This window comes from Sebastes umbrosus, chromosome 19 (genome assembly GCF_015220745.1).
Source record: "Sebastes umbrosus isolate fSebUmb1 chromosome 19, fSebUmb1.pri, whole genome shotgun sequence".
Classification (NCBI taxonomy): Eukaryota; Metazoa; Chordata; class Actinopteri; order Perciformes; family Sebastidae; genus Sebastes; species Sebastes umbrosus.
In genome coordinates this window covers 6,407,930-6,433,799 of record NC_051287.1, presented here as the reverse complement: position 1 = coordinate 6,433,799, position 25,870 = coordinate 6,407,930, and the positions used below count along the sequence as shown (strand labels likewise).

Sequence of the window (25,870 nt, the reverse complement as noted above, 5' to 3'; positions counted from 1 at the left end):
ACCAAAGACAGGAAGTTGCAGTTTTTAAATTAACTGCAGGAATAAAATATTCCAGGATTATCAGAAGCTGGACTCAATAAGAAAGAAAGATAAGTGTGTGTGAGCATTTGAGTATCATATCTCATTTTCTTTTTCTGAGCTCAACTACCTACCTACCTAAACTTTAAAGATAAAGGCATGTTTGACTGTATCGAAAGCCTTGCAGAAATCATTTAAGGTCCCATATTGTAAAAAGTGAGGTTTTCTTGTCTTTTATATTATAAAGCAGGTTTAAGTGCTATATAAATACTGTTAAACTATCAAAACGCTCAATATACAGAGAAATACACACAGAACCGCATTCAGAAATTGTGCGTTTGAAACAAGCCGTTAGGATTTCTGTCCATTTGTGATATCACAAATATTCAATATTTAGACCATTACACGGTTTTAAACGTAAAGATTTTAAATGTGTCCAAGTTTATTTCCTGTTGCAGTGTATGTAAATAACATCAGCTGACAGAAAGTAAACATGGACCCAAACTCTTGCCTAGCAACGCAATTCCGTTGAAATGCACTAAAACGGAGCGTTTCAGACAGAGGGTAAATACAGGTATATTCAGGCAGACAGTATGAGGAAAATAAAGTTTTTTTTCAACATTACAGCATGTCAACATGTTCTAGTAGAAACACAAAATACAAGTATGAACCTGAAAATGAGCACGACATGGGACCTTTAAATAAAATGAAACAATCATCATGGATGAGGTAACTATAAACAATTAAATCTAGTACTAATCTGACATTATTAACTGATTATGTCTCCCCTGCATGAATCCAGATTTTTCTTCATTAATTATCTTGTGTATTCCTGTTTTTAGTCTTTTTTGAAAGGAGTAGTGCAAATAATTTGGTATCATTATTTAATAAACTAATTGGTCTCCAATTATATGAATATAATTTATCTTTATTTGGTTTTGGAATAAGTGTAATTACTCCTTGTTTTAAAGAAAGCATCATCAGCAAGTGTGTTGGTGTTTACATGGATGTTCAATACGTAGGCATGGTGGGTGGTTGGGTGGGAGGAAAGGGGTGCTCCTTCAGTCGGTTCAGTGATCCAAGGCCTATGGTAAGGAGGCTAGAACATACGTCATGAACGCGTCATCTCATCGGGGTATGGCACATGCGCAGTAGAATCTGGCCTGCACGACCGCGGCTTGAGTTACAGCGCGCATGCGTATTATCCCCGTATTCCCCAGACCCGTGTCCTAACCTCCTTCTATAAGCCTTGCAGTGATCACTCCCCGGTTAGTTAGCTCCACCGACGGCTGCACCACCATGCTATCTGGAGAACCACCATGCAAACAAACACAAAGCAGTTAAATAAGATTATAGCAATTTCGTAAAAAAGCTGTGGAAAAAGTACAAGGGAGGATAACACAAGAAAATACACCGGAGACCGGAATTCAACTGTTATAACGTCGCTGGGTGAGTACTCAGCTAGCTAGCATTAGCATCCACCACAGATGTCTGGAAGCGACACTATAGCAACGGAAAGCTGCTGTTAACGGCGATATAACGTTACTATAGTGACTTAGATATGTTAAGGTGATCTATTATAGTGCCTAATGGATAATGCTTGACCATGAACACCTTAGCCACCGTTAACGTCTGACAGCTTTGCCCGTTTGTCGCAGCTGGTGTTGGGTTACTTCTAGCTAGCAGGCTAGCTTGTAAATCCCCCGAAAAATGCAAATCTAGTTTTTGATACTAAATCACAGCATGGCTTTTTCTATGGTGTTCCTCAAGGTCTTGGTGTCTTAATGTGGTATTTTGAAGAGGTTATTGATCATTTTTATCAATTCTCAAGTGAAAAAAAATGGTTAAATTTATCACCAAATCTGTAACAAATGGTATCAATCCCAAAAAATGCTGCATAACAATTTATAAAACATGATATAGCATTGGAATGACCAACATATACTTGAATCATAATGTTCTAAACCCTTATACACTTTTACAGTTAATTTTAAATAATGAATTCATGTTTATTTCTGATTTATGACACAACTTGACACACTTAAACACCCCTTAAAAAAGACAAAAACAGGTCTATTGTGGGTCTCAGAGGGTTAAAAGCAGATGAAATCAATACATAATGTCTATGAGATTAATTAACAGTACAATACTGTATGTTATAGTTATAAAGTAGCAGTAAAAACACTTTATTTTTCTTTTATTTGACCTGTTTGTTGGGAGATAGCAGGTCAACAGTAGATGTCACATAGAAGTGGTGAACATCATCTGAAAGCTGAGAACCTGGAGATTAATTTGAGATGCTGCCCAGCACTGTGTGTCAAGTTGTTCTAGTCATAAATCAGAAATAAACATGAATTAATTATTTAAAATGAACTGTAAAAGTGTATAAGGGTTTGGAACATTAGGATTCAAGTATATGATGGTCGTTCCCATGCTCTATTATGTCTCATAAATTGTTGCAGCAATTTTTAGGTTGATACTACTTTTTGATTTCAGAATTTGGTGCTAAATTTAACAATTTTTTTCCACTCGATAATTGATCAAAATGACCAATAATCCCTCCAAAATACCACATTAAGACAGCACTGTGTGTCAAGTTGTTCTAAGGGTTTAAAACATTATGATAGAAGTATATGATGGTCATTCCCATGCTCTCATATGTCTCATAAGTTGTTGCATATCAAAATGATCAATAATCACTACAAAATACCGCATTAAGACACCAAGACCTTGAGGAACACCGTAGAGGGAAATTAAAGTTTCCAGCATCACATTTCCATAGTGCAAACATATCAGTAAAAAGGCACAAGTAAGTAGTACAAAGTATAAAAAAATATACCAGATATAAAAATACCAGGAGATGAAGAAAACTGTTAAAAATGAATATAGTGCAGGGTAACAACTGAGATACAATACTGTTCAAAATGTGACTATAGTGCAAAAAGTTTCCCCCTAAAGAGCCCCTGTCACCCCTAAAAAAGACAAAAATGGGTCTATTGTGGGTCTCAGAGTGTTTACCATAGACACACCAATATTGAGTCGGTCAGCCTTTTCTATAGAGTTTTATTTCCTCTTTGTTCCACAGCTCTGAACAAATGACTTTGGTAGTCAAGGAGATGCTATGCAGGAGGCCTCTGTTGTCCAGGCAGCTTCAAGAGTGATTCTTGCTCTGTGTAAATCCCACACTACTTACTTCTTATTAATATGCTAGTACGGATCCTATGCACCGTTTTATAAATGGCCATCATTGCTCCCTCCAGTACATGGGTGTGTTGGTGGGTGGAGAGTGTGGATGGATGATGGTTCAGATAGACCACATCTTTGTGGCCCAGTGCGCAACTGGTACAACTGCTCTTTGAGAATCCCTGGTCTAGAACTAACCCTAGTCTGTGTAATAATAAATTAAACGCATATTAGGATATTTCACAAAACTTAATCGTAACTTGAGCATTACAACGAAGCTATCCGCTCACCAGCTGTATCTGTAGACTAGAGGAAACGTCCTGTAGGTACAGTAGAGGAAAATGCAGGTTTTTAGCTCACCTTCATTTCATGTGAACTGACTTTGATCCAGGTAAATCCACCCTTCTCCTACTTCTCTGGACCACTTTCCAAGAAGTTAATCCGTCATGGTGCTTTTGTTGCAGAACGCTACAAAGATGCCTGAGGTTCGAGATCTTTCTGAAGCTTTGCCAGAGATGCCCATGGACCCGATCACTGGAGTCGGAGTAGTAGCCTCCAGGAACAGGGCTCCCACTGGATATGATGTGGTAAGTTACTGAACACAACTTGGGACAGATTTTGAGAGATTTGTAGATATCTCTGTTAATTCCGAATAGCCAGGCTCAGCTATTAAATGTTAAAACATCTTGTGTCATCCAGATATTGTAATTGTTGTCTCAGTTTAATGACCCCTCATCTTTTGACTTATCTGCCTCCAGGTCTCTACAACAACAGACGGCCTGGATGCTGACCTGTGGAAAGATGGCCTTTTCAAATCCAAGGTGACCCGCTACCTCTGCTTCACAAGGGTCTTCTCTAAAGAAAATGTAAGTTAACTCACCTCACCAACCACCTATGCATGTTACAATCTTATGTCGAATGAATCGTTTGGTGAAGATTTTGAGCTGGTTATATTCACTTCCCATTTGTCCTTCTCTGTTTTTCTTCTTCTATAGAGCCATTTAGGCAATGTTCTTGTGGACATGAAGCTGATCGATATAAAGGACACTCTGCCTGTGGGTTTCATCCCAATCCAGGAGACTGTTGACACTCGTAAGTTATCAAGTCAAGTAGAAAGGCACTGATAACATCACTGTGTGGTAATACTGTTTGTCTGAAAAGGATTCGGATTAAATCTTTAAAACCCCAAAGATGTCGGGCCCTAACAATAAGAACTGCTGTGCTAATATTCAGAGAACCTTTCTGGCATCAATGTATAGTTAAAGTGGCAACAGACAACTCCCTCCCCGCCCCCCCGCATTAATTTTTATTTTTGTCCAAATTTCTAACACAAATCAATATACACATACATCGTTGGCGATCAACATTTACTTCATAATGATAAGTTAAATCATAACACTTGTCTATTGCCACTTTAATGAGCAAACTGTCTGTCTCTTGTGTGTCCCACAGAGGAGCAGGCCTTCAGGAAGAGGCGACTCTGCATCAAGTTTATTCCACGGGACTCCACAGAGGCCGCCATCTGTGACATCCGCATCCTGGGACGCTCCAAGCAGGCCCCCCCTCAGTACACCTTTATCGGGTGAGCAGCTTGGGTTCACATGAATGGATGTTAGTTTCAGTTGTAGACTTAATAGTTTAGACTTGGCTGCTGTGGAATTTGAAACTTGACTTGTGAAAGCAAAAGCATTGAAGTTTTGACTTCTGTCTGGGGTTCGAAACAGAAAAGAAAAAAAGTATTAATGAGAACAAAAAATGTGGGCTGTAACATGTACTCACATTTTGAGGAAGAGAAGTAGACATTCTTTTGTCAAGCGTGTAACTTTTTGTAACTTCTTGTTTAACAGAGAGCTCAACAACATGGGAATCTGGTATCGCATGGGGAACGTACCTCGGGCCCAGGACTCCACATTCACCCCAACCACCAACAACATCCAGAATGTGAACTCCTCCTCCGGCTCAGCCCCAGTCCCAACCGCTCCTATGCCCAAGTATGTCCATGCTAATGATATGTTTGTACGCATGTGCATATATGTGTCTGATTAGAGGTGTAAGAAAATATCAATACACATGAGTATCGCGATATTATGTTTTGCAGATACTGTATCGACTCTCAAACGCTGTATCGATGTATGTCTGATGTGTCATCACTTATCCAGATAGCTCTCATGTATCCTGCATTTACACACCTGGCTGAGACACTGCTCAGTCCTGATACAAGGAAAGAGGATGTTCACTGTCCTTAAAGTGGACATGAAACAGTCGACCAAGTTATGATGGTTTAATAAACGGATTTCCACTCTAATCAACAATTGTATAACAAACATGACAAATGTCAGCATTTAAAAGAAAAAAAGAACAGCACAGCACAGTAGGCTTTGGACGTGAAGCAAGGGACGGATGCATAGATTCAGTATTTTGTCTCCATTGAACTAACCAGATGCTATATTTTTTCTTTTTGTCCCCAAGACATATTTCTATGACCCTCCCAGCCAGCTTCAGAGGGAAGAACACCACCAGACCAGACTATGAGCACCAGAACTCCAACCTGTATGCTATCTCAGGTCAGCAGTTTGTCTTCCTCTCAACATCCTCTCCACCAATGTCTTCTTGAAATGTGTCCTTTGGAATTTTTTCCTTTCATTCAGAACATTATGAGGATACAAAGTCCATTGAGTTTGTTTCTGTTGCAATTAGTGTGAGGTCGATCCACATTTTGGGGTAAAATGCCTGTACTAATAGCTTGAGACCATGTCCCAGCCTCTTTCAATGACCCTTTGTTAATACAAGCTCAACAAAAAGCCCTGTAGAGTTTCAGTGGACAGAATCCTTTCATGTCCTCTATTGTGAAACATATGAAGGACCTTGTTGTGAAAAATTCAGTGACCTGCGCTGTTTAAATGTAGCCACTGCCATCTTGTGGCACTTGTACGTTACTATAAAATACAGTTTGGCTGGGGCATTAGCACACATACACCCCAGTGACTGAAATAGGACACTAACACTTTAGATGAGTAATCCAGAACAACAAAGTGTTGAAAATAGCATGATTATATTGTTGAATTTATTAAATTACAGCGATGGAAATGTACATTATTCTTAGTTGGCATGCACAATATATGACAGGCACCCTTGTTTTTTTCCCCCCGGCCAGTATTTGGGACCTGTTTTTATTTGTTTGCGGCAACACTGCCCCAGCCGTTATTTGAAAATATGGGTCCTTCGCGTTTTGTTTTGTTTTTTGTAAATTTGTGAATAACTGTCTTTTTCTGTTACTTCTTTGCTGCCACTGTAAAAGACACATTTATGGAGTATTTATTTGAACTGTCTCTTTCAGCAATGGATGGAGTGCCTTTCATGGTCTCTGAGAAGTTTGCCTGTGCCTCATCCGATGTAAGTTGCCTGAGTTGAGTCTTGAAAAATTGACGAAAGATTAAGGGCATAACATTTTTGATTTTTATTTAAAGATAAATGGTGTGTGTATCAACTCGCTGTCAGAGAGAAGACAGAGCAGAAAGTATCGATACTGTGAAAAATGAGTATCGAAACCGTTTCAAATATTCAGTATCGATATGTATCGATACTTAAATATTTTTGATAACACTTGATCCTCCTGTAGCAGAGGTGTCCAGTCATGTGCTTTAACATCTCTGCTCTGCAACAGTTCTGCACCTATGTTTAATAGGAAAGAATAGTGTATATGATCACCAGAGTTATTGAAGCTTAACTTGTCTACATAACTGGACAACTAGCTAACTAACCATCACTGCTCTCCATGTTCAGCTGCAGCAGGTGGATCTGATGGGCATTACAATCAAGTCACTGGCTGAGATTGAGAAAGAGGTGAGTAGACAAATGTAATCAAACCTGATTCGTGATTCGAGTTTTTTTTTTTCCACCCTTACAAAGTAATAATGTTTGACTCTCCCTCTGTCAGTATGATTACAGTTTCCGCACAGAGCACAGCGCAGCAGCTCGACTCCCTCCCAGTCCAACAAGGACCTCCCTGAGCTCTGAGGCCTGAGGATCCCCTCCTAACACCCTCCCTAACAACACTCTCCACACCAGCAGGAGAGACCTGTACACAACTACTGAGTACCTGCCCACAACAAAAAAATGAATTTCCTAACTTTTGGGAGATGTCACGGTCTCTGTGTTTGTTAGATGTGCTGAGAGAGAGAGAGACAGAAGCAGAACACTGAGGGACTCTTGGTCTGGCTGAAACCACTACGTACACCATTGATGAGCTGGCTTTTAAAAAGAGATGGAATTGTTGGACAACACAGACCTTTCTCGCTGAAGGACTCTCTCTCTTATGATTTTAAAATACAAAAACATCTCAAAACAAGTGTGAAGTGTTGTAATACAAATAACCACGTCCAACCTGAAGGACTTGTTACAAGCAAGATAAAAGGATTAAAAGGATATTCTGATGGACGTCACCCATTTGGCCTTTGCTGTCTGAAATGGAATGAGAGCAGTCATCATGTCTTCATCATTGGACTGAATCACGATACCAGGAGGGAAAAATCATCCCAGTTCATATGTTGGAAATACAAAAAGTAAATGTCAATGGGATATTGTATTCAAACTTGTACTGCTTATCTTAATGGGGAATGATTCTCATCGTTATTACTGTAATATACTGGTGTGACTGTGAGTGCACTTTGTATTTGGGAATTTCAGTGTGCTTCCTGTTTGCCACAGATATTCTGTTAACCACTCCTCCACTGTCTGTACATGAGCCAGCAGCTTGGCTTGTCTATAGAACCACTGTTACTGTTTATAGGTTGCTAAACCAGGACACATGTTACAATGCTGGACTACACTTACCACTATTCTTAGGATTATTGTCAACCATTGCTTATAATGTAATGTCTGCCTTTTCTTTTAGTGCTGGGTATCATTTTATCACCATATTAGTGATGAACACGTGCGTTTTGGTAACAGTACTTAACCAATATTTTTTACAATACCTTACTTTGAATTACTATTCTTTTTTTTTTATATATATATAAGAAAAAATAGTAACACTTAGTTTTACGTGTCCGCAAATTTCATGGTAATTAGGGGATGATTAGCAAGTAACCTATTTGAAATTTCTTTGGAATTACTGCCAAATTACCCCAATATTTACCTCAAAATTGATAAAAAATTACTTTATTATAAACGTGATTAGCAAAAACAGAAATTTAATTTAAAAAATATTTTTCTATTAAACTGTCAAAAGTTGGCAGGATATGGTTATCTTGCCAAGTTTTGACAGTTTTCAATACTCTGTGCCACGGACATATTTCAGTCACAATCACAAAAAGTTACTGAAGTTTGATACCCAGTCCTTGTTTGTTTACATCATCAGAACTATCTTCACTACTATTTTTAGTTATTTTTCTAAGTGCAATGTTTAAAGGTACTAAATTTGATATCCAGAGCATTAATATAGCATCAAACAACTATTTGCTATGTTAAGATATAGAGGAGTAATGTCTACCTGAGCAGAGGATGAAGTCACCCTCCCTCTGTGTGTGTGTGTTGTAATCAAAGCTTCTCTGTGCTTTGTTGACATTGCCGGGCCGGCCGCGCGTGCCTTTTAGTGCATGTGAGCGTGCCCTACTGGCTAGCTCACAGCCGCTGTTCTGCATTGCTCTCATCCGGCAGTTACAGCTGATAACGGCATCCTGACTGACAGCGTTTTGTCGTGGATGCGTAGCGCCCACCCTCCGGTAAACACTGTTAGCTCCGTCAGCACTGTTGCTGTTGTTTGCACTGTCAGCACCGTTAGCTGCGAGCTCAGCCGTCTCCATGTTGAGAGCCGTACGGAGGCAATAGAAATACTCTGAATTTCACATTTAACACCATTTAACAAACAGAAAGATGTTGCGGTAAAAGTGGTTCAGTTCTTCATCACGCATGAACAAAAGCATAAGTTGTCAAACAAAAGTGCTCTTTTTTTATTTCAGTACATGGTTTACACGTGAAAAAACCTTTGTACCTACAGTGACATATTTATCCTTTGTATTAACAATGGTATGTCTTTAATGCTACTCGTTTAAACAAACTTTTCTTTTAGCTTGAATCTGTTTTAGAAATTGGATAACTCTAATTAGCTTTATTTTTTTACCCATTTGACATGTGAACTCAGAACCACTAGAATACATTTCTTTGTGACAAATGAAAAGGTTTTACCTTGAAGGGATTGTATCAGAATAATTGTGGCCTAGTGTTATCCTGTAATCCCAATTATTAATTACAGAATTGTAATCTTTGATTTGATTTTATCCATTAGAGTCCGACAATACTGGGTTTTTGACACCAATACTACTATCGACAGCTGATACATACACAAACAAACAGGTTACTTACAGGCAAACGTATATGCAGATACCGATATACCAGAAATTCTCAAATACCGTCCATGGCCTCGTTTCTTGTTTTACAAATATATTTTATCATATTTTGTTTGTAGGCCTTAATTTGAGAGACATTTTTGAAATCCGATCTGACATTCACTGAGACGTTACTCTTGAGTTCACTCCAAATAGATGTGTATTTTGTACGACTCTCCCTTTATGTTAATGCAGTATTGTGTTGAAAAGCATCAACGATGTGCTTATTTCACTCCCTTTTTGTTTCAAGTGTCTCTGCTATATTACCATTTCATAAATGCATGGATTAACTCCTTTTTATTTTATATTTTTGTTTGTCTAATTTATTAGTCATTTCAGTATTGTGACCATGTTGTTCTAAAGGCTCTCTATTGTTCTTGCTTGTTTTCAGAAATGTATAAAATTGTCAATTGCACTGCTGACATGTTTGATGGGCTCATGTGAAGCTCCGTGTATTTGAGCTGAGTTGTATCTGCCTGCTCCGTGATCAGCTACACGTATCATTTCTCAGCTGTGGTGTTTACTTCCAGCCAGTTTTTTGCTGAAACATTTAATAGCCAACTAATATTGTGTCTGCATTAACAACAAATAACAATCCTGCTTTGATATGTCTGTTAGTTTGCATGCATGGTGACATGAGGTGCCGGAGGTTTTAGTAGGACAGTTATTTTTTTAGGTTAATGATCAAAAGTCACGGATTTTGTCACATAAATAGATTTTATTCACTAAAGAACGAACAAAACGGCATCAGTTGAATTTGTATTATAAGGAAGTTTTATTAAACTATGATGAACTGAAGTCCTTTGACTTAAAGTTGGATTTGATTTTGGTAAGAATGGTGATGTCACTGAACTTCAAGCCTGATCAATACTGTATTCATGTGTGATGATAGTCCCTATAGTAGCCATTTCATTGTAGTGAGACCATTTTTTTAAAAACTTGACCTCTCTGTATAAAATGACCTGTGGTGACCTCTAGGATAATCACAGCTTCTTGAAACTTTACAGCCACAAAGAGAGATTAGTAGATTAACAATAAGGGGGTTTCTGAGCAGTTTCCAGAACAGAAGTGCTCGCCATCCAATCGCTGAACTATGCAATTCCTGCAGTGTTGCCAGAAAAGACAGGGATTGACTTAATTTACTCTCAGAGGTTTTTGGAAGCATCGTTAAAGAATGGTTCAGTTTTTTTTACAACTTTTCTCATAGTTTTGTCCATCATTTCTGTCAGTTATCATAACATTGTATAGCTGTAACAATGGGACACACAATAAAAAGGATGTTTAAAACTAGTAAACTATCTATGTCTATGGCTTTCCTAGGTAGATTGAGAAAAAAGGGGTTTCTGAGCAGTTTCCAGAAGGGAAGAGCTCGCGATCTAATCGCTGTAATATGTAATTCTTACAGAAATCTCAAAATGTCAAATGTTTTTGATACCAAATCACAGCATGGTTTTTTTTATGGTGTTCCTCAAGGTCATGATGTCTTAATGTGGTATTTTGGAGGGATTATTGATCATTTTTATTAATTCTCGATTGATAAAAAATCATTAAATTTAGCACCAAATCTGTGTAACAAATGGTATCAACCCAAAAATTGCTGAGCTGCATCTCATATAATCTTCAGGTTCCAGCTTTCAGATGATGTACACCACTTCTATGTGACATCTACTGTTGACCTGCTATCTCCCCCTAAAGACCGCCTGTACCCCCCTAAAAAAGACAAAAAATGGTCTATTGTGGGTCTCAGAGGGTTAAATATTAGTCAGGGTCCATGTGGACTGCATAAGGAAAGAGGACCACAAGCTTCATCCTTTGTGAAAACAATGTGGAGGTGGATGAGTCAAAGGCGGGTTGATGTGAGCTGAGCAGCAGCGAGGAGCACAGGTGAGAGGTTGTTCCTCGGGGGAGGAGGGGTTAGCAGCCTGAAGACAGGGATATTGAAGGCATTGTGTGATGACTGACAGCAGTGTGTCAGGAAACAAATGAACAACAAATGGTATCAACCCAAAAATTGCTGCAACAACTTCTGAGACATAATAGAGCATGGGAATGACCATTGTTAGAGAAATTATCTAATAAACAGTCTCTGGTCATTCAGTTAAGAAGCAAATACCATTTATTAAGCAAATGCATTTGGGTTCATACAGCAGACAAGTCAGTGTACAAAGACCAAGAGCTACCTCACTACATCATTCTTTATAATCTTGGTTTAGCCTTCCCCCCCTTGTAGCCCACACCTTCCACCCTGCTTCTGAGTGAAAGCATTGTCTATTGTTAAAAAGAGTTACTTGTGATTAGCTAGTTTTAGCAGCGTGCAGAGGCGAGGATGATAAGTAATGTATCTAAACTAGTACAGTCTGTGCTTTCCCAGGGTATTCAGATTTATCTGAGTACACAAATTCTACACAAGGGTCATGGTATTTTCTCTCACACCATCATGTACTTTGATAATAATGTTCTAAACCCTTATACACTTTTACACTTCATTTTAATTAAGTAATTCATGAAGTAATTAATGTTTATATCTGATTTATGACTAGAACAACTTGACACACATGTTATATTATGACTTTATTCTCGTTATATTATGACTTTATTCTCGTAATATTATGACTTTATTCTCGTAATATTATTACTTTATTCTCGTTATATTATGACTTTATTCTCGTAATATTATGACTTTATTCTCATAATACTACGACTTTATTCTCGTAATATTATTACTTTATACTCATAATATTATGACTTTATTCTCATAATATTATGACTTTATTCTCATAATATTATGACTTTATTCTCGCTATATTATGACTTTATTTTCGTAATATTATTACTTATTCTCGTAATATTATTACTTTATTCCCGTAATATTATTACTTTATACTCGTAATATTATTACTTTATACTCGTTATATTATGACTTTATTCTCATAATATTATGACTTTATTCTCGTAATATTATGACTTATTCTCGTAATATTATTACTTTATTCTCGTAATATTATTACTTTATTCTCGTAATATTATTACTTTATTCTCGTAATACTACGACTTTATTCTCATAATATTATTACTTTATACTCGTTATATTATGACTTTATTCTCGTTATATTATGACTGGGGTGGGTAGGACATGAGAAACAGGGTGAAGTAATGTGCTGTGTTAACCTCTCATGTACAGTAGGTGGCGGTATGCACCTTTTAAGCTGTTTGCGATTCACCATTAAAACCAAGAGAAGAAGAAGGAAGCGGAACCGGAAATGAAACTGGGCTTTGCGACAGCTCAGCTCTGAGCGAATCAAAGTGCTCTGGGTGGCAGCTGTGTTATGATGTTATGATTCTGCTATACTGCTTTATTACGAATAGAAAGAGTTAGTATCAATACAGGGAGTGTGCATGGATAACAGGGCAATGTGGACACGTTCTTCCACTCATCGGATGTGACTTCTGAAGGTGAGTCACCGTCATGAACTAATAACACTTAAACCAGGGAGGCTAGCCTTTAGCAGCTAGCTCACCACAACCAGATCACCACAGACAGCTTAGCCTGAACAAGCTTTACCAGATAACTAGGTACAACCAATGCCATTCACACTGTAATTACATCTTCTTACAGTCTGAATACCAACTATAAAGCTGCCACTTATATGAGGTTTACATGCTGACATAGCTAGCTAATGTGTAGGTCAGGGGTCAGCAGCCTTTACTGTCAAAAGAGACATGTTAGGTAAAGATCTGTCTGGAGCCGCAAAACATCTGAGCATTGTGATGAAGGTAACTCAGTTTATAGTCTAAGTATATAAGTCTAATACAGTGAGGGACAAAGTGCAAATGTACTACAGAGTATTAGAGCCACATTGAGGGAAACACATCTGAGATTTACAGAATAAAGTCATAATATTACGAGAAAATAAAATACTAATATTACGAGAAAAATGTCATAGATTTATGAGAAAAAAATACTAATATTACAAGAAAAAAAGTCATAACTTTCCGAGAAAAAAATACTAATATTACGAGAATAAAGTCATAACTTTACGAGAATAAAGAAAATAACACGTAAAATTGTTACTATATATATATATATTACTATATATGTAATGTATATAATATATTATATATATATAATAATATATATTATTATATATATATTATATATTATTATATATTATAATAATATATATATTATTATAATATATATTATATATTATTATAATATATAATAATATATAATAATATGTTACTATATATTACTATATGTTACTATACGAGAATAAAGTCATAACTTTACGAGAATAAAGAAAATAACACGTAAAATTGTTACTATATATATATATATTACTATATATGTAATGTATATAATATATTATATATATATAATAATATATATTATTATATATATATTATATATTATTATATATTATAATAATATATATATTATTATAATATATATTATATATTATTATAATATATAATAATATATAATAATATGTTACTATATATTACTATATGTTACTATACGAGAATAAAGTCATAACTTTACGAGAATAAAGAAAATAACACGTAAAATTGTTACTATATATATATATATTACTATATATGTAATGTATATAATATATTATATATATATAATAATATATATATATATATTATTATATATTATAATAATATATATATTATTATAATATATATTATTATATATTATAATAATATATAATAATATATATAATATGTTACTATATATTACTATATGTTACTATACGAGAATAAAGTCATAATATTACGAGAATAAAGTCATAATATTAGTGTATATATATACTAATATTATGACTTTATTCTCGTAATATTATTACTTATTCTTGTTATATTCCGACTTTATTCTCATAATACTATGACTTCTTTCTCTTAAACTTCTGACTTTATTCTCATAATATTACGACTTTATTCTCGTAATATTATTACTCTATTCTCGTAATATTGTGACTTTATTCTCATAATATTATGACTTTATTCTCGTAATATTATTACTTTATTCTCGTTATATTATGACTTTATTCTCATAATACTACGACTTCTTTCTCTTAAACTTCTGACTTTATTCTCATAATATTACGACTTTATTTTCGTAATATTATGACTTTATTCTCATAATACTACAACTTTATTCTCGTAATATTATGACTTTATTCTCGTAATATTATGACTTTATTCTCATAATACTACGACTTTATTTTCGTAATATTATGACTTTATTCTCGTAATATTATGACTTTATTCTCATAATACTACGACTTTATTCTCGTAATATTATGACTTTTTTCTCGTAATATTATGACTTTATTCTCGTTATATTATGACTTTATTCTCATAATACTATGACTTTATTCTCGGGGAAAAGCAATTACAAGACAGCAATTAAATGAGTAGGAGAAGCTTGTTGTGCTAATAACTGGCTCTTAAAAATGAAAGGCCCGCACACAATGGGAATAACAATATGATGCTGGTCATCTGTTGCTTGTTTGCTAATGTTAGATAATGTCTTAGTGTGTCACAGCCTACTGCATTTAGCATGCTAATCTTAGCCAGGCTAATGCAGCACACAGTTGGACAGGATTGTTTTGCCCTTACTCACAGCTCTCATGTTGAAAATACCAACAGCTTGGTGTTCACAGTGTAAATACTCATGACAGTCACAGCTGGGTTTTTTGTAAGAGGCCATTTGTTTACTGGTCAATACAAGTGTCCAGTGATGGCTTACATCCAGTTTAAAATGTCAATATTGTGACAACACTAAATCATTGTTTTGACTGTTGGGTGACTCCGAGCTTATCCAAATAACCTGTATATATAGTGACGCTATCTAGTATGTTGATGTAACATGTTGCATGGCAGATGATTTATAAAGTAACCGGGTGTGTGAATAGTTTAATCTTTCTAAGTCATAAACACACAGTGCAGATTTACACTGTAATGCATAAAGGGCCTGCACTGTATTATTCAGACTCTAGGCTGACTGCAATAGGAATGTTCCTAACTGAGTGAAATGACCTGGAAGTATTTAAGTATACCAGTTCAAATTCTCTGAATGCCAAGAAAAGGTCCTTCAATGCTTCCTTTCTTATCTCCTTTAGCATAGGATACACTGGACCATCCTTTGCCAAAGGAAAGGAGATAATGCCGTCAATCCACAATTCCTTGCGGCCACAACTTTTAAAGTGACGCACCATTCTGCCGTTCATGAAAACAAACCTATCTTGCATAATATTTTCATACAGTCATATACTAATTGTCGAACAAGTAACAAATAAGTAAAACACAAAACAAGAATAACAAATAAAAATAACAAGAATAAACAAATTAATTTCCAGCCTGCACCATGTAATAACTGTTATTTCGCTCCAAACAGGTACCGGCACCTTTCCTGCCTTGGAGCACAGAGAATAATCAAGAAAAAGGAGATGGAAAAGATGACTGCTCTCCCCTTGTCATCAGCCACTACTTTAAGACTCTCAGAGAGAGACTGAAAGGAAGGAAGAGAAAAGGATCGTCTGGAATACAGGGAAGAGTGTGAGACAAAGAGAAAAACATCCAAAGCTATCAGCCACTTTATATAGCAGAGGAAAATGGCTTTCTTGGACAACCCAGCCATTATTCTGGCCCACATCAGGCAGTCTCATGTGACCAGTGATGATACGGGAATGTGTGAGATGGTACTAATAGACCAGGATGTGGATCTGGAGAAGTGCCAGCTGGCTCTGGTGCCTGGCAGCAGCTGTGGGTCAACAGGGTCGGAATCCCTGAGCGAGGGAGGCAGCAGCGTGACAGACAATCATGCCTGTGACCTCTCCCAGTCCATGGACATCACCTCCAGCTGGGACTTTGGCATCCGTCGGCGCTCCAACACAGGTAGGCTCATCTCAAGGCTCTGGCTGGTTTAGCAGGGCAGGCTTTCTGTTGGGCCCAAATCCCTCCTGTCATTATTATGGCACGGGCAGCCAGAAAGCCTGTTCTGCTGTTGTTTGAAGGGGCTTTGTGTGTCCAATCTGGGACAGTGGTTTAAGTGAGGCTCATGTCAAATTGTATGCTATGGAAGGTTGTTGCAGCACAAGTGGAAAGCATGGGGTTAGATTGCAGTTCACTGTGTGAAGTTTATAAAATGGCTATGAGGTGAGTAGCACAGATCACATTATCAATGATTAATTTCCCTTTTGGATGCCAGTATACATTGTAAATCAAGCAGTCAATGTCAGATTGCTCTTTTTATTATGTCATTAAGTACACAATCACTTTTAATGGATTTTAGTAACATGGTTAAGGATGCCAGAGCTACATACCAAAGAGTAATCCAAAAATCTGGCCAAAATAATTGCGATTCACAATATTATCACAATAATCATATCACAAAATATGATTATAACTCTTAAAATGGCATCTTTATTACATGGAACAACCGGGTTTCTTTTAGTGAACATCCTTTTTAGTGAAAAACAATCTTAAATAAGGTAGTCACAAATCATAAGGTCCCTTTCAGGGCTCCAGGATGCAACCAAAAATCTGTCAAGTACGTCTAAACATTTTCATTAGTCGCACCGGTGTGCTTGACATTTAGCAGGTCTGTCTCTGTGTGTGTGAAACTGAGCTCTGTACTTTTCCTCGAGCGACATCACAACCTTAAAACATCCCGGCCATTACCGGTAAATGAAGAGAACTATTGATTGTTTTTACTTCAAGACAACTGCTGCGGTGCGCCCATTACAGGCAGGGGAAAAGGGAATTGCAGTTGTCAAGACGGGAGGAAATAAAAAACATGAACAATCATCTCCATCTCAGCTAGGGACACAATGGGCCTGAGTTTAGTCAATGTTCTTCGGCTAGTAGAAACAGGAGCAACCCAAACTGTTTACATGCTGCTCAAGACTCAAAGCCTGGTCCATAGAAATGCCTAGATTATGGAGGGTGGATTTAACAGAAGTGGAAAGAGAGCCAAGAATTTCTATCACCTTCGGGACAGAGCCAGCTGGGGCAGAAATAAGAACTTCTGCTTTGTCTGCATTAGCTGTAGAAAGTTATCTGCCATCCAATTTTTTTGTGTTGATGAAGTTTTGTGGAACAGTTTAGTGACATTTTGAGTCTTAAACAAAATTTATAATTGAATATCGTCTGCATAACAATGGTAGGAGATAAAATTACTTATTATCTGCCCGAGAGGAAACAATGCAAATAGCATCGGACTCAGGTAGGGATGGGACGATATACAATTATATCGCGGATCACCATAAAAACATTCACAATAATTTGATCGTGGTGAATTTGTATTATCGGGATAATCGGGAATATATCGTCATGAGTGACTTGAAAAAGCTGTCTAGTTTGCTACCATGGTAGAGAAAAGGAGCTGTATTCAAAGTCCAAAATTGTCAGATATTTTACAAGATGGGAAAAGTTGAGATCAATATCTCCATTTGTCAGTCAGATGCTGATGTGACAAAAAAAACACGCCGCTGTACTAAAGCCATTTGGGCATCAAGAGTGAGAAGGGGAGGAGAGCTAGCTGCAACATTACCGAAGCAGCACAGAGAGCATCAAGATGGCTGTGTGGCTCTAGAGCGGAGAGCTACTGTAAAGGGCCAGATGTAGCTAGTTATCTCGACACAAATTGGGTCTGAACAGCCCCGGCTGTGTCACCCTTTTTTCACAGGCACAATAAGTTGAATTTGAGGCATACTTCTTTATGGGAAACAAGTATTGGTCTCTTTCAAACTCTGTCACCTAATGTTCTTGTGTCGCCCCGTAAATTTCAAGGTTTTCAAATGACGCTTTGCTTTGAGTTGGGATGTGGCTGGTGAAATATGACATATTGTAAAAAAAAATTGTATTCAGAGTTTGAATCCAATAAAAAGAGTGTGAATCTGTTTTAAGCTACATTCAAGTGTTTTAATTGGAAGGTAAATATGGTTTTGGTGACAAAACGGGAGTCCAAAGGCAGACGGCAAGTCTCTTTTTGGCTCTCTTGGAGTTTTGTATTTCGCTTGGTGGAGTGCTGCTCGTGGTTTTTGGGTTGTGGGTCGAAAGCTGAAATCCTTTCAGACTTGAGATTGAGGACTGACCTGTGGTGGCTGTCTCATCAGGAATCCATCAAGACAGCCGTGAGAAACCTGGGGCTGCTGGTAAGATAAGAGAGGGATGAACAACAAAATGCAAAGTATACAAGTTATATTTGGTGTTAGCTCTTCTTGGTGTGTGTATGATACATATTTGGGTGTGTGAATGTCTGTCAGAATATCACATGGCAGAGAGTGAGTGTGTCTTTTTCCTGAAAACAAATGTCCTTTTCTTCTCATATTGGTCTCACAGGCCCAATTTGAACCAAAGTACAGTGTACTGGTGTTTTAGTGGTGTGGTAATAATGACAATTTATTGATTTTACCAGGTTTTTTTAGGGACGTATTTGCACCTGACTGAAATTTAAAAGTTGTTCTTTCTTTTCAGCGCAAAGACTTGAAAGGTTAAGGAAAGAACGGCAGAACCAAATCAAATGTAAAAACATTCAATGGAAAGAGAGGTCGTCCTCCCATTCAGGTAGTGTTTCTTATTATTTTTACATACATATATATTAAACTAATTAAAATAGCAAAGCTGCATTCATTACTACTTTTGTAGCATGTTTCACTTTTTACTTTTACTGTTTCTGTGCGTAGTGAATTTTTTTAAATAACTTTATTGTGAATAAAAATGCTGCTGAGAAATCTGAATGTTCAAACTATTTTCTATGACATGCTCTAAAATATTATATGAAAGTCTTGAAATCATAATTAGACCACTGGACCTCCCCAAATGATGGCAAAGCAAATCTGAGGAGTCCAGACATGAAATCCTTCCATTTATCTATATACGTTCCTGCCGTAAGAAGAAAGTAACTACTGTTACTAATGAAAATAACCAAGTGTTTGCTGCATGTATTGCCGTCATGCTTTCTGTCCAGTGGATGATCTGGGGTCCCTGTTTGAAAAACGGGACTATAAAGACCGGCCGCGGTCAACAGGTACCAAATCCACCCTTTCACTGCGGCTGGAGCAGTGTCCCCAGCAGCTCAACAACCCCTTCAATGAATACTCCAAATTTGATGGCAAGGTGAGTTATTCCCCATTTTGTTCCTCTTTATTTGTATATTCTTTAAAAGAAACTCATTTAAAAACGAGCGTGTTATTCTATTTCTCATCTATTTAATTGAATTAATCCAATACAGAAGACCTTCTGTCTAACGTGCGGGTGCAGAGTCAAAATGTCATCACTTCATCATTTGATCCTATTAGACATTTCTATGAAATTGTAATAATAAACAGAAAGAATTGTATGAATTATATGAATTCTTGAGTCGTGGCCAATCTAATCAGTTCATTCTTGAGTCCAAGTGGACGTTTGTGCCAAATTTGAAGAAATATCTTCAAGGCGTTTCTGAGATATCGCATTCACGAGCATAGGACGGATGTGAGGTCACAGTGACCTTGACCTTTGACCACCAAAATATAAGAATGGACTGGACGAGCGTCCCGAAAACATAATTCCCTCGGCGCAGAGGCATACAAATATTAAATACTAAAGTTTTGTGTATCATATGCTGTCTCTTTGTATCCCTTTACTCTCTGTAATCCAGGTTTTTCTCTTCATGGTGTACTCACTGTCTCTTCACCTTTTAGGGCCACATTGGCACAACGGCTACAAAGAAGATAGACGTCTACCTCTCAATGCAGATGGCTCAGGAGAAATTGCATCCGATGACAGTGGTGACCATCGCCAACGCCCGCGTCCACGACCTCATCGGCCTCATCTGTTGGCAGTACACAAGCGAGGGACGAGAACCCAAACTCAAGTGAGTACGAACACATTTCAATATCCGTTTCTCAGACTGTAAATGTCTGTGTGACACTCTCTCTCTGCACTCACGTCTCTCCACAGTGAGAATGTGACCGCTTACTGCCTCCACATCGCTGAGGACGACGGCGAGGTGGACACGGACTTCCCTCCGCTGGACTCCAATGAGCCAATCCACAAGTTTGGTTTCAGCACTCTGGCCTTGGTGGAGAAATACTCCTCACCTGGCCTCGCCTCCAGACAGTCACTGTTTGTCAGAATGTGAGTAAGAAATAAGGAACATAGTCATTCAAATAGTCACCCACAATGATGATTACTATGATTAAGATAAATCTACAGAGGCGTCCCTAACCTTTTCTGCTTTCTTTTTCCATTTTAGAAATGCTGCTCATGGTTTCTCTTTAATTCCTGTGGACAGTCTGAAAGTAACCATGAAGGAAATTCTCCAGAAAGCACTCAAGAAGAGGAAAGGCTCACAGAAAGGCTCAGGTAATGACCCCCCTCTCCCTTTAATGTAACCGTGGAACTTATTGACAGATTAAGTACATTATGTCTTTGGTTTGTTTGGTTGTCTCTCATCCAGCACATCTGTGCGTTCAGGTACACCCTTGTACACTATTATGGACTACAAATAAAAACCTTATTTTAGTTTGAATTGACACCTCAGTCTGAAAAGACTGTGAGACATGAACCGTAGGCTGCATTTACCATCAAAATGCTGTGTCTACATACATACGTTGTCTGAAGGTGAGTGTTTATTATACTTGTCTTATTTTGAAAGGAGGATCAATATATTAAAGATGGTGATGAGGTTGTTGCCCACTGTCTGCATGTGTACATCCTCACAAGCCCTGTTTCCACCGCAGGAACTTTCCCCTGGAACTAGGAACCTTTTGAGGAACTCATCGCGTTTCAAACGCAGGGTTCAGGGTCTAAATTAAGTTCTGGGGACAGTTTCTGGGGCCTTTTTACCCGCCAAAAAGGCCCTGGTCGCGTCAACTTTATTTTAAAGTTGTACTTTAAAATAAGGGACCTTCAGGGTGGAGTTTGCAGGGATGACCGTCGCTAATTGGTCAAACACGCACACAGCGCTACTGCTTCAAATGTACCGCTTCATTCATAAAACAAGGAAGTACTCTAGTATTGATTTAGGACCATTTTGGGACGACGGGAGAGCATTTCTCTTTGTTTGATAACATTAAATGTTAGGCTTTGCTGTCGGCTTCCCGACTCATTTTTAAAAAAGACAGAGAGAAGGATTGCACGAGCAAGCCGAGAACTTCACGGCGGTTACGTTTTAAAGCACAAATAAATAACCATCAAACACTCAACGGATGATTTACTGTGGAGACAGATGCTTTTAGTTTCATCTCCCTCCTTTGCATTTCATTCATTACATCCAACGTGCATCAGTAAATACTATGCATCAGTAAATGCTGTCGCAGTGAGACAAAACCTTTATTTTTATTTCAGCGTGTTTTTAGAGTAAACAGGCGGACACATTGAACTGCAGGCTGCAGAGTGTGTTTACCCCTGTGAGCACCAGCAGCCCTCGTCCCATGTCATGGCTGAAGAAACCTTTACGTGTCTTGAAAAGTTGCCCCCCCGAGACTAAAATTACTCAGAACTTCTTGGTGGAAACCCGGCTACACGCAAACAGTCAGGAGGGGGCTATTGTCTCATTTACATTTAGATGAGTGGTGGACATTTTAGTCAGAATCATCCTCTTCACACTCACATTTTCTTTATACAAGGACAGTCCAAGGTCATACAGTGTTGCTGTGTTGGAATCATGATTTTTGGCTTATAACCGGCATGTGATCAACAGCCCTGAACATCACTTCAGTCACTTATCAATTTTACTTACCATTATGTACCAAGATGTCTTATTTCCAATCAATTTTGATGGATTGATGGAGCTTTGCAGCATCAACAAGAATGACAGCTGTCCCCCGCCCAACCCTGAGGTGTGTTGCTGTCGTCTGACTCAGTCATTCTCCAACAGGGCCCATGTATCGCCTGGAGAAGCAGACGGAGCCAAACGTCTCAGTAGACCTGGACTCGACACTGGAGAGCCAGAGCACCCTGGAGTTTTGCCTGGTCAGAGAAAACAGTAAGTAATCCCAGTAGGTCATCACCACAGCCTGCCTTATCTTTTCAAATGAAGAAGCTGGTTACACTCCACCAGCTTCACTTCACCTCTTATCTGACAGTGATTTCATATCTTAGAAGAGTTTGGACTAAAAGAATGAATCACTCCAAAGTATGGCTGCACAAAATGAGATTTTGTTTCCACTCTGAAGTGAGATCATTTAACATTTAAATTCTGAGCATTTTTGTGATTGATTTTCCTTCTTGTCTCCAGGCTCCAGGGGCGAGGAAAGCTCAGAGGAAGACCCTCCTATTGACATCACCACAGTCCAAGACATGTTGAGCAGTCACCACTATAAGTCCTTCAAGATCAGTATGATCCACAAGCTGCGCTTCACCACAGATGTCCAACTAGGTACATATATACTGCTCACTGCAGGCTGTAAGGGTGTCATCATCACCCCAAGTATTGTGATAGTATCGAATCGGGAGATAGGTGAATCGTCTCAGCCCTGGTGGTTACTATGCAAAATAACCCTGCTCAGATGCTTGCTATAGAAGAACACACTTGGACAAGCGTTATGTTCAAACAACATGTTTCACTTTCACAAGAGAAAAGTCTTAGAGGATGAATATTGATTGTTATAGTTCAGCAAACATATTTTAGGTAAACTTCCCCCAAATTCAACACAGAGCCGGACGGAGACACGGATATTAGAAAAAGCAACAGGGAAATCAAATCGCTTTCTGACCTCGACCCCTTTATGTATTCCATTCATGAGCTGACACAACTGTTTCTGCAGGCATTTCAGGAGAGAAAGTGGAGATCGATCCCGTCACCAACCAGAAGGCCAGTACTAAGTTCTGGATTCGACAGAAACCCATCTCTATCGACTCGGACCACCTCTGTGCCTGTGACCTCGTAGAGGAGAGAAGCCCCAGTGAGTTGACCACGGACTACACATCACAATACATGTTTGCACACATCTGGATACATGCTCAGCACTGTGTAGAAGTGACTGGTTTTACGTAGCTTTTCACTGAGGGGCTCTTTGAGGACAATCGAGAACAAGTTAAAACACAAAAGACATACTGTACATCTACAGGGTTTTGTTTCCTTCATTAAGATGACACATGACTGTGACCTTTCCTTTAGAGATTAACGGTGCTTTCACCGCTGTAGTTTGGTTCATTTGGTCCAGACCAAAGGAAAAAAATGATATTGTTGCATTTTAGCTCTGATTTGGTTCCTGTTCACATTGACTTTTCAAAAAAACAAATCAGAGTAATAAACATGAAGTTATATACAGACTGACCGGGAACTCAATGATCGTCATCCTGCATCACCAGGACTCACGTGGGGAAATCATATTCCGGTGACTGACAGATGTTTATGCAGCACTTTAATGCTTCTGTTCCTTGATTAATAACTGATTATACGCATTATTAATATTAATATTATTAGACTGCAAATCGACCGCATGTTATGATGAATAATGGTAGAGACAAGACTGTACAAAAGCTCCTAGATGACGGGTGCGAACGCTGGGGAGCGTACAGAGTTTTTTTGTCTTGTAAAGATATTTTCATATTAAGTGACGTCTTAATCTTATCAACAAATTTGTGTTATTTCTGTTGTCCGTCTCATTAAACACTGTTTTTTCCTCTGTGTCTTACAGGTCATGCAATATTTAAGCTCACTTATCTCAGTAACCATGACTACAAGCCACTCTACTTTGAGTCTGATGCTGCTACCGTCAATGAAATAGTGCTAAAGGTGAGTTCTGGCTGGATGTCTGTGCTGTTCCGTGTTTCTCTTTTCTTAGGACACATTTTTTAACAGGTTAGGTTTAGTCAGGGCATGAACAATTCCTCATAATTCAGGTTTTTATGAGTTGTTCCAGGGCGCCCTGTCTCAATTTGTTTCCCCATTCACATATATAAAAACTTCTACTGGATATGGCGACGCATGAGTGGCAGTAAGTTTGAAGTAAAGGACATTTACTTATTACAGCTTGGTCTCAGAGACTTCAAATGTATAACAGAAAGCTCTAAACTAAAGACATGGCAGGGAGGGTCTAATGGAAATGTTTCAAATGAACATTTTAAAACACTATCATGAATGTTTTTTTGTTTTTTTTAGGTGAACTATATCCTGGAGTCGCGGGCCAGCACCTCTCGGGCTGAGTACTTTGCCCAGAAGCAGCGGAAACTGAGCCGCCGGACCAGCTTCAGCTTCCAGAAGGAGAAGAAGTCTGGCCAGTAGAGAGGCTGAAGCTGCTCAGCCACCTTGTCCGTCTGAATATGAATAAACAGACTCATAAACGAGGCCTGACAGTGTCACACGCAGACGGCATTAGGCTAACCAGAGGTAAGACTGACAGGAAAGTCAAGTCAGAGGAGACGGAGGCTGAAAATGGACCAGGAAGACGCGTCTCTGCTTCAGCTGAACGAGCTGCAAGTCTGAGTAGGCGAAGTCCACGAGCAAAAACAAATTCTTCTTCTTTGAAGAATTGCGGGACAGAGTTGTGTCTACCGTGTCACCGTCAGTTCTCGTTCATTCAACTCTGCCTCTGAATATAAGCTCTGTCCTCCAGGATGGATTCGTACAGCATCAACAAGTCGGCAATGTTCACACAACGAACAAAACAAAGCTATATGCTGAAGCTTTGCTTGTGTCCTCCATCAACTGATTCAACATGAGAAGTCACAATTGTTATGTACTGTACATAGACATTTTACATTCAGGAAATGAAATGATGATGATTTAGAAATGAAACAACCCAGTCTGTAATTTTTAAAACCAGGAAGGACACCCGTCTGCCTTGAATCCAAATAGCAAATCCTCAACATCATCTACACAGTGGCCAGTTTATTAGGTACACCCAGCTAAAACTATTGCAGTCTAATACAACAAGACCTGCAAATTGTGTGATGTTATACTGACAGGTGTTGAACCTTCTTGATATGAATGGCATGGACAAAATAATAGAAACACCTCTCTCTCTGTATAACGCAAATACAGTTCAACAGCCATTTCTGTCTCCCACAAAATGTTGTTCCCATACAACTAAACTGCATTCTTAATTACGTTTCAAGGTAAACGTAATTTCTCCCGGATTACAGTCGCAATTTTAAACTGGTTTAAATGCGTGGTTAGTGTTGTAAATTCAAACAAAACAAATCATAAATCACAGCTACTTCCTTAGGTTTAGGCGACAAAACTACTTGATTAAGTTTAGTAACAAAAAAAAAATAGGGCTGTCATTTGATAAAAAGATAAAATAGCAAATTAATCACATATTTTTTTATCTGTTCAA

The 25,870-nt window shown here is 38.1% G+C and overlaps 2 protein-coding genes across 3 annotated transcripts; both read left to right on the top strand.

Annotated features, from left to right (window-relative positions):
- The first annotated feature begins 1,253 nt into the window (after nucleotides 1–1,253).
- mvb12ba (multivesicular body subunit 12Ba) lies at nucleotides 1,254–8,212 on the top strand. 2 transcript variants are annotated; one of them, XM_037753617.1, is made up of 11 exons: nucleotides 1,254–1,467; nucleotides 3,104–3,191; nucleotides 3,666–3,788; nucleotides 3,960–4,067; nucleotides 4,197–4,293; nucleotides 4,654–4,783; nucleotides 5,049–5,192; nucleotides 5,671–5,765; nucleotides 6,539–6,594; nucleotides 6,985–7,044; nucleotides 7,139–8,212. In XM_037753617.1, exons 3-11 carry the CDS (start codon nucleotides 3,678–3,680, stop codon nucleotides 7,223–7,225), a joined length of 888 nt encoding a protein of 295 aa, XP_037609545.1. In that variant the 5' UTR covers nucleotides 1,254–1,467; nucleotides 3,104–3,191; nucleotides 3,666–3,677; the 3' UTR covers nucleotides 7,226–8,212. The 2 variants fall into 2 exon arrangements, with proteins under 2 accessions (XP_037609545.1, XP_037609544.1); XM_037753616.1 differs by lacking the exon at nucleotides 3,104–3,191 and having other exon boundaries at nucleotides 1,255–1,467.
- Nucleotides 8,213–12,822: 4,610 nt separating this feature from the next.
- mapkap1 (MAPK associated protein 1) lies at nucleotides 12,823–25,586 on the top strand. Its single transcript, XM_037753355.1, has 12 exons — nucleotides 12,823–13,040; nucleotides 15,994–16,493; nucleotides 19,077–19,166; nucleotides 19,570–19,718; nucleotides 20,285–20,457; nucleotides 20,544–20,720; nucleotides 20,839–20,948; nucleotides 22,465–22,572; nucleotides 22,825–22,965; nucleotides 23,354–23,491; nucleotides 24,230–24,327; nucleotides 24,694–25,586. The coding sequence occupies exons 2-12, from the start codon at nucleotides 16,211–16,213 to the stop codon at nucleotides 24,814–24,816; spliced, it is 1,590 nt and encodes a 529-aa protein (XP_037609283.1). The 5' UTR covers nucleotides 12,823–13,040; nucleotides 15,994–16,210; the 3' UTR covers nucleotides 24,817–25,586.
- Nucleotides 25,587–25,870: the final 284 nt, after the last annotated feature.

What these genes read in the sequence shown, in the direction of transcription:
- mapkap1 (XM_037753355.1), top strand. Translation starts at nt 16,211, where the DNA reads ATGGCTTTCTTGGACAACCCAGCCATTATTCTGGCCCACATCAGGCAG. An exon ending in GAGGTCGTCCTCCCATTCAG is followed by an intron (nt 19,167 to 19,569) that starts GTAGTGTTTCTT and finishes CTTTCTGTCCAG; the next exon opens with TGGATGATCTGGGGTCCCTG. An exon ending in TCAATGAAATAGTGCTAAAG is followed by an intron (nt 24,328 to 24,693) that starts GTGAGTTCTGGC and finishes TGTTTTTTTTAG; the next exon opens with GTGAACTATATCCTGGAGTC.
- mvb12ba (XM_037753617.1), top strand. Translation starts at nt 3,678, where the DNA reads ATGCCTGAGGTTCGAGATCTTTCTGAAGCTTTGCCAGAGATGCCCATG. An exon ending in GGGTCTTCTCTAAAGAAAAT is followed by an intron (nt 4,068 to 4,196) that starts GTAAGTTAACTC and finishes CTTCTTCTATAG; the next exon opens with AGCCATTTAGGCAATGTTCT. An exon ending in TGGCTGAGATTGAGAAAGAG is followed by an intron (nt 7,045 to 7,138) that starts GTGAGTAGACAA and finishes TCCCTCTGTCAG; the next exon opens with TATGATTACAGTTTCCGCAC.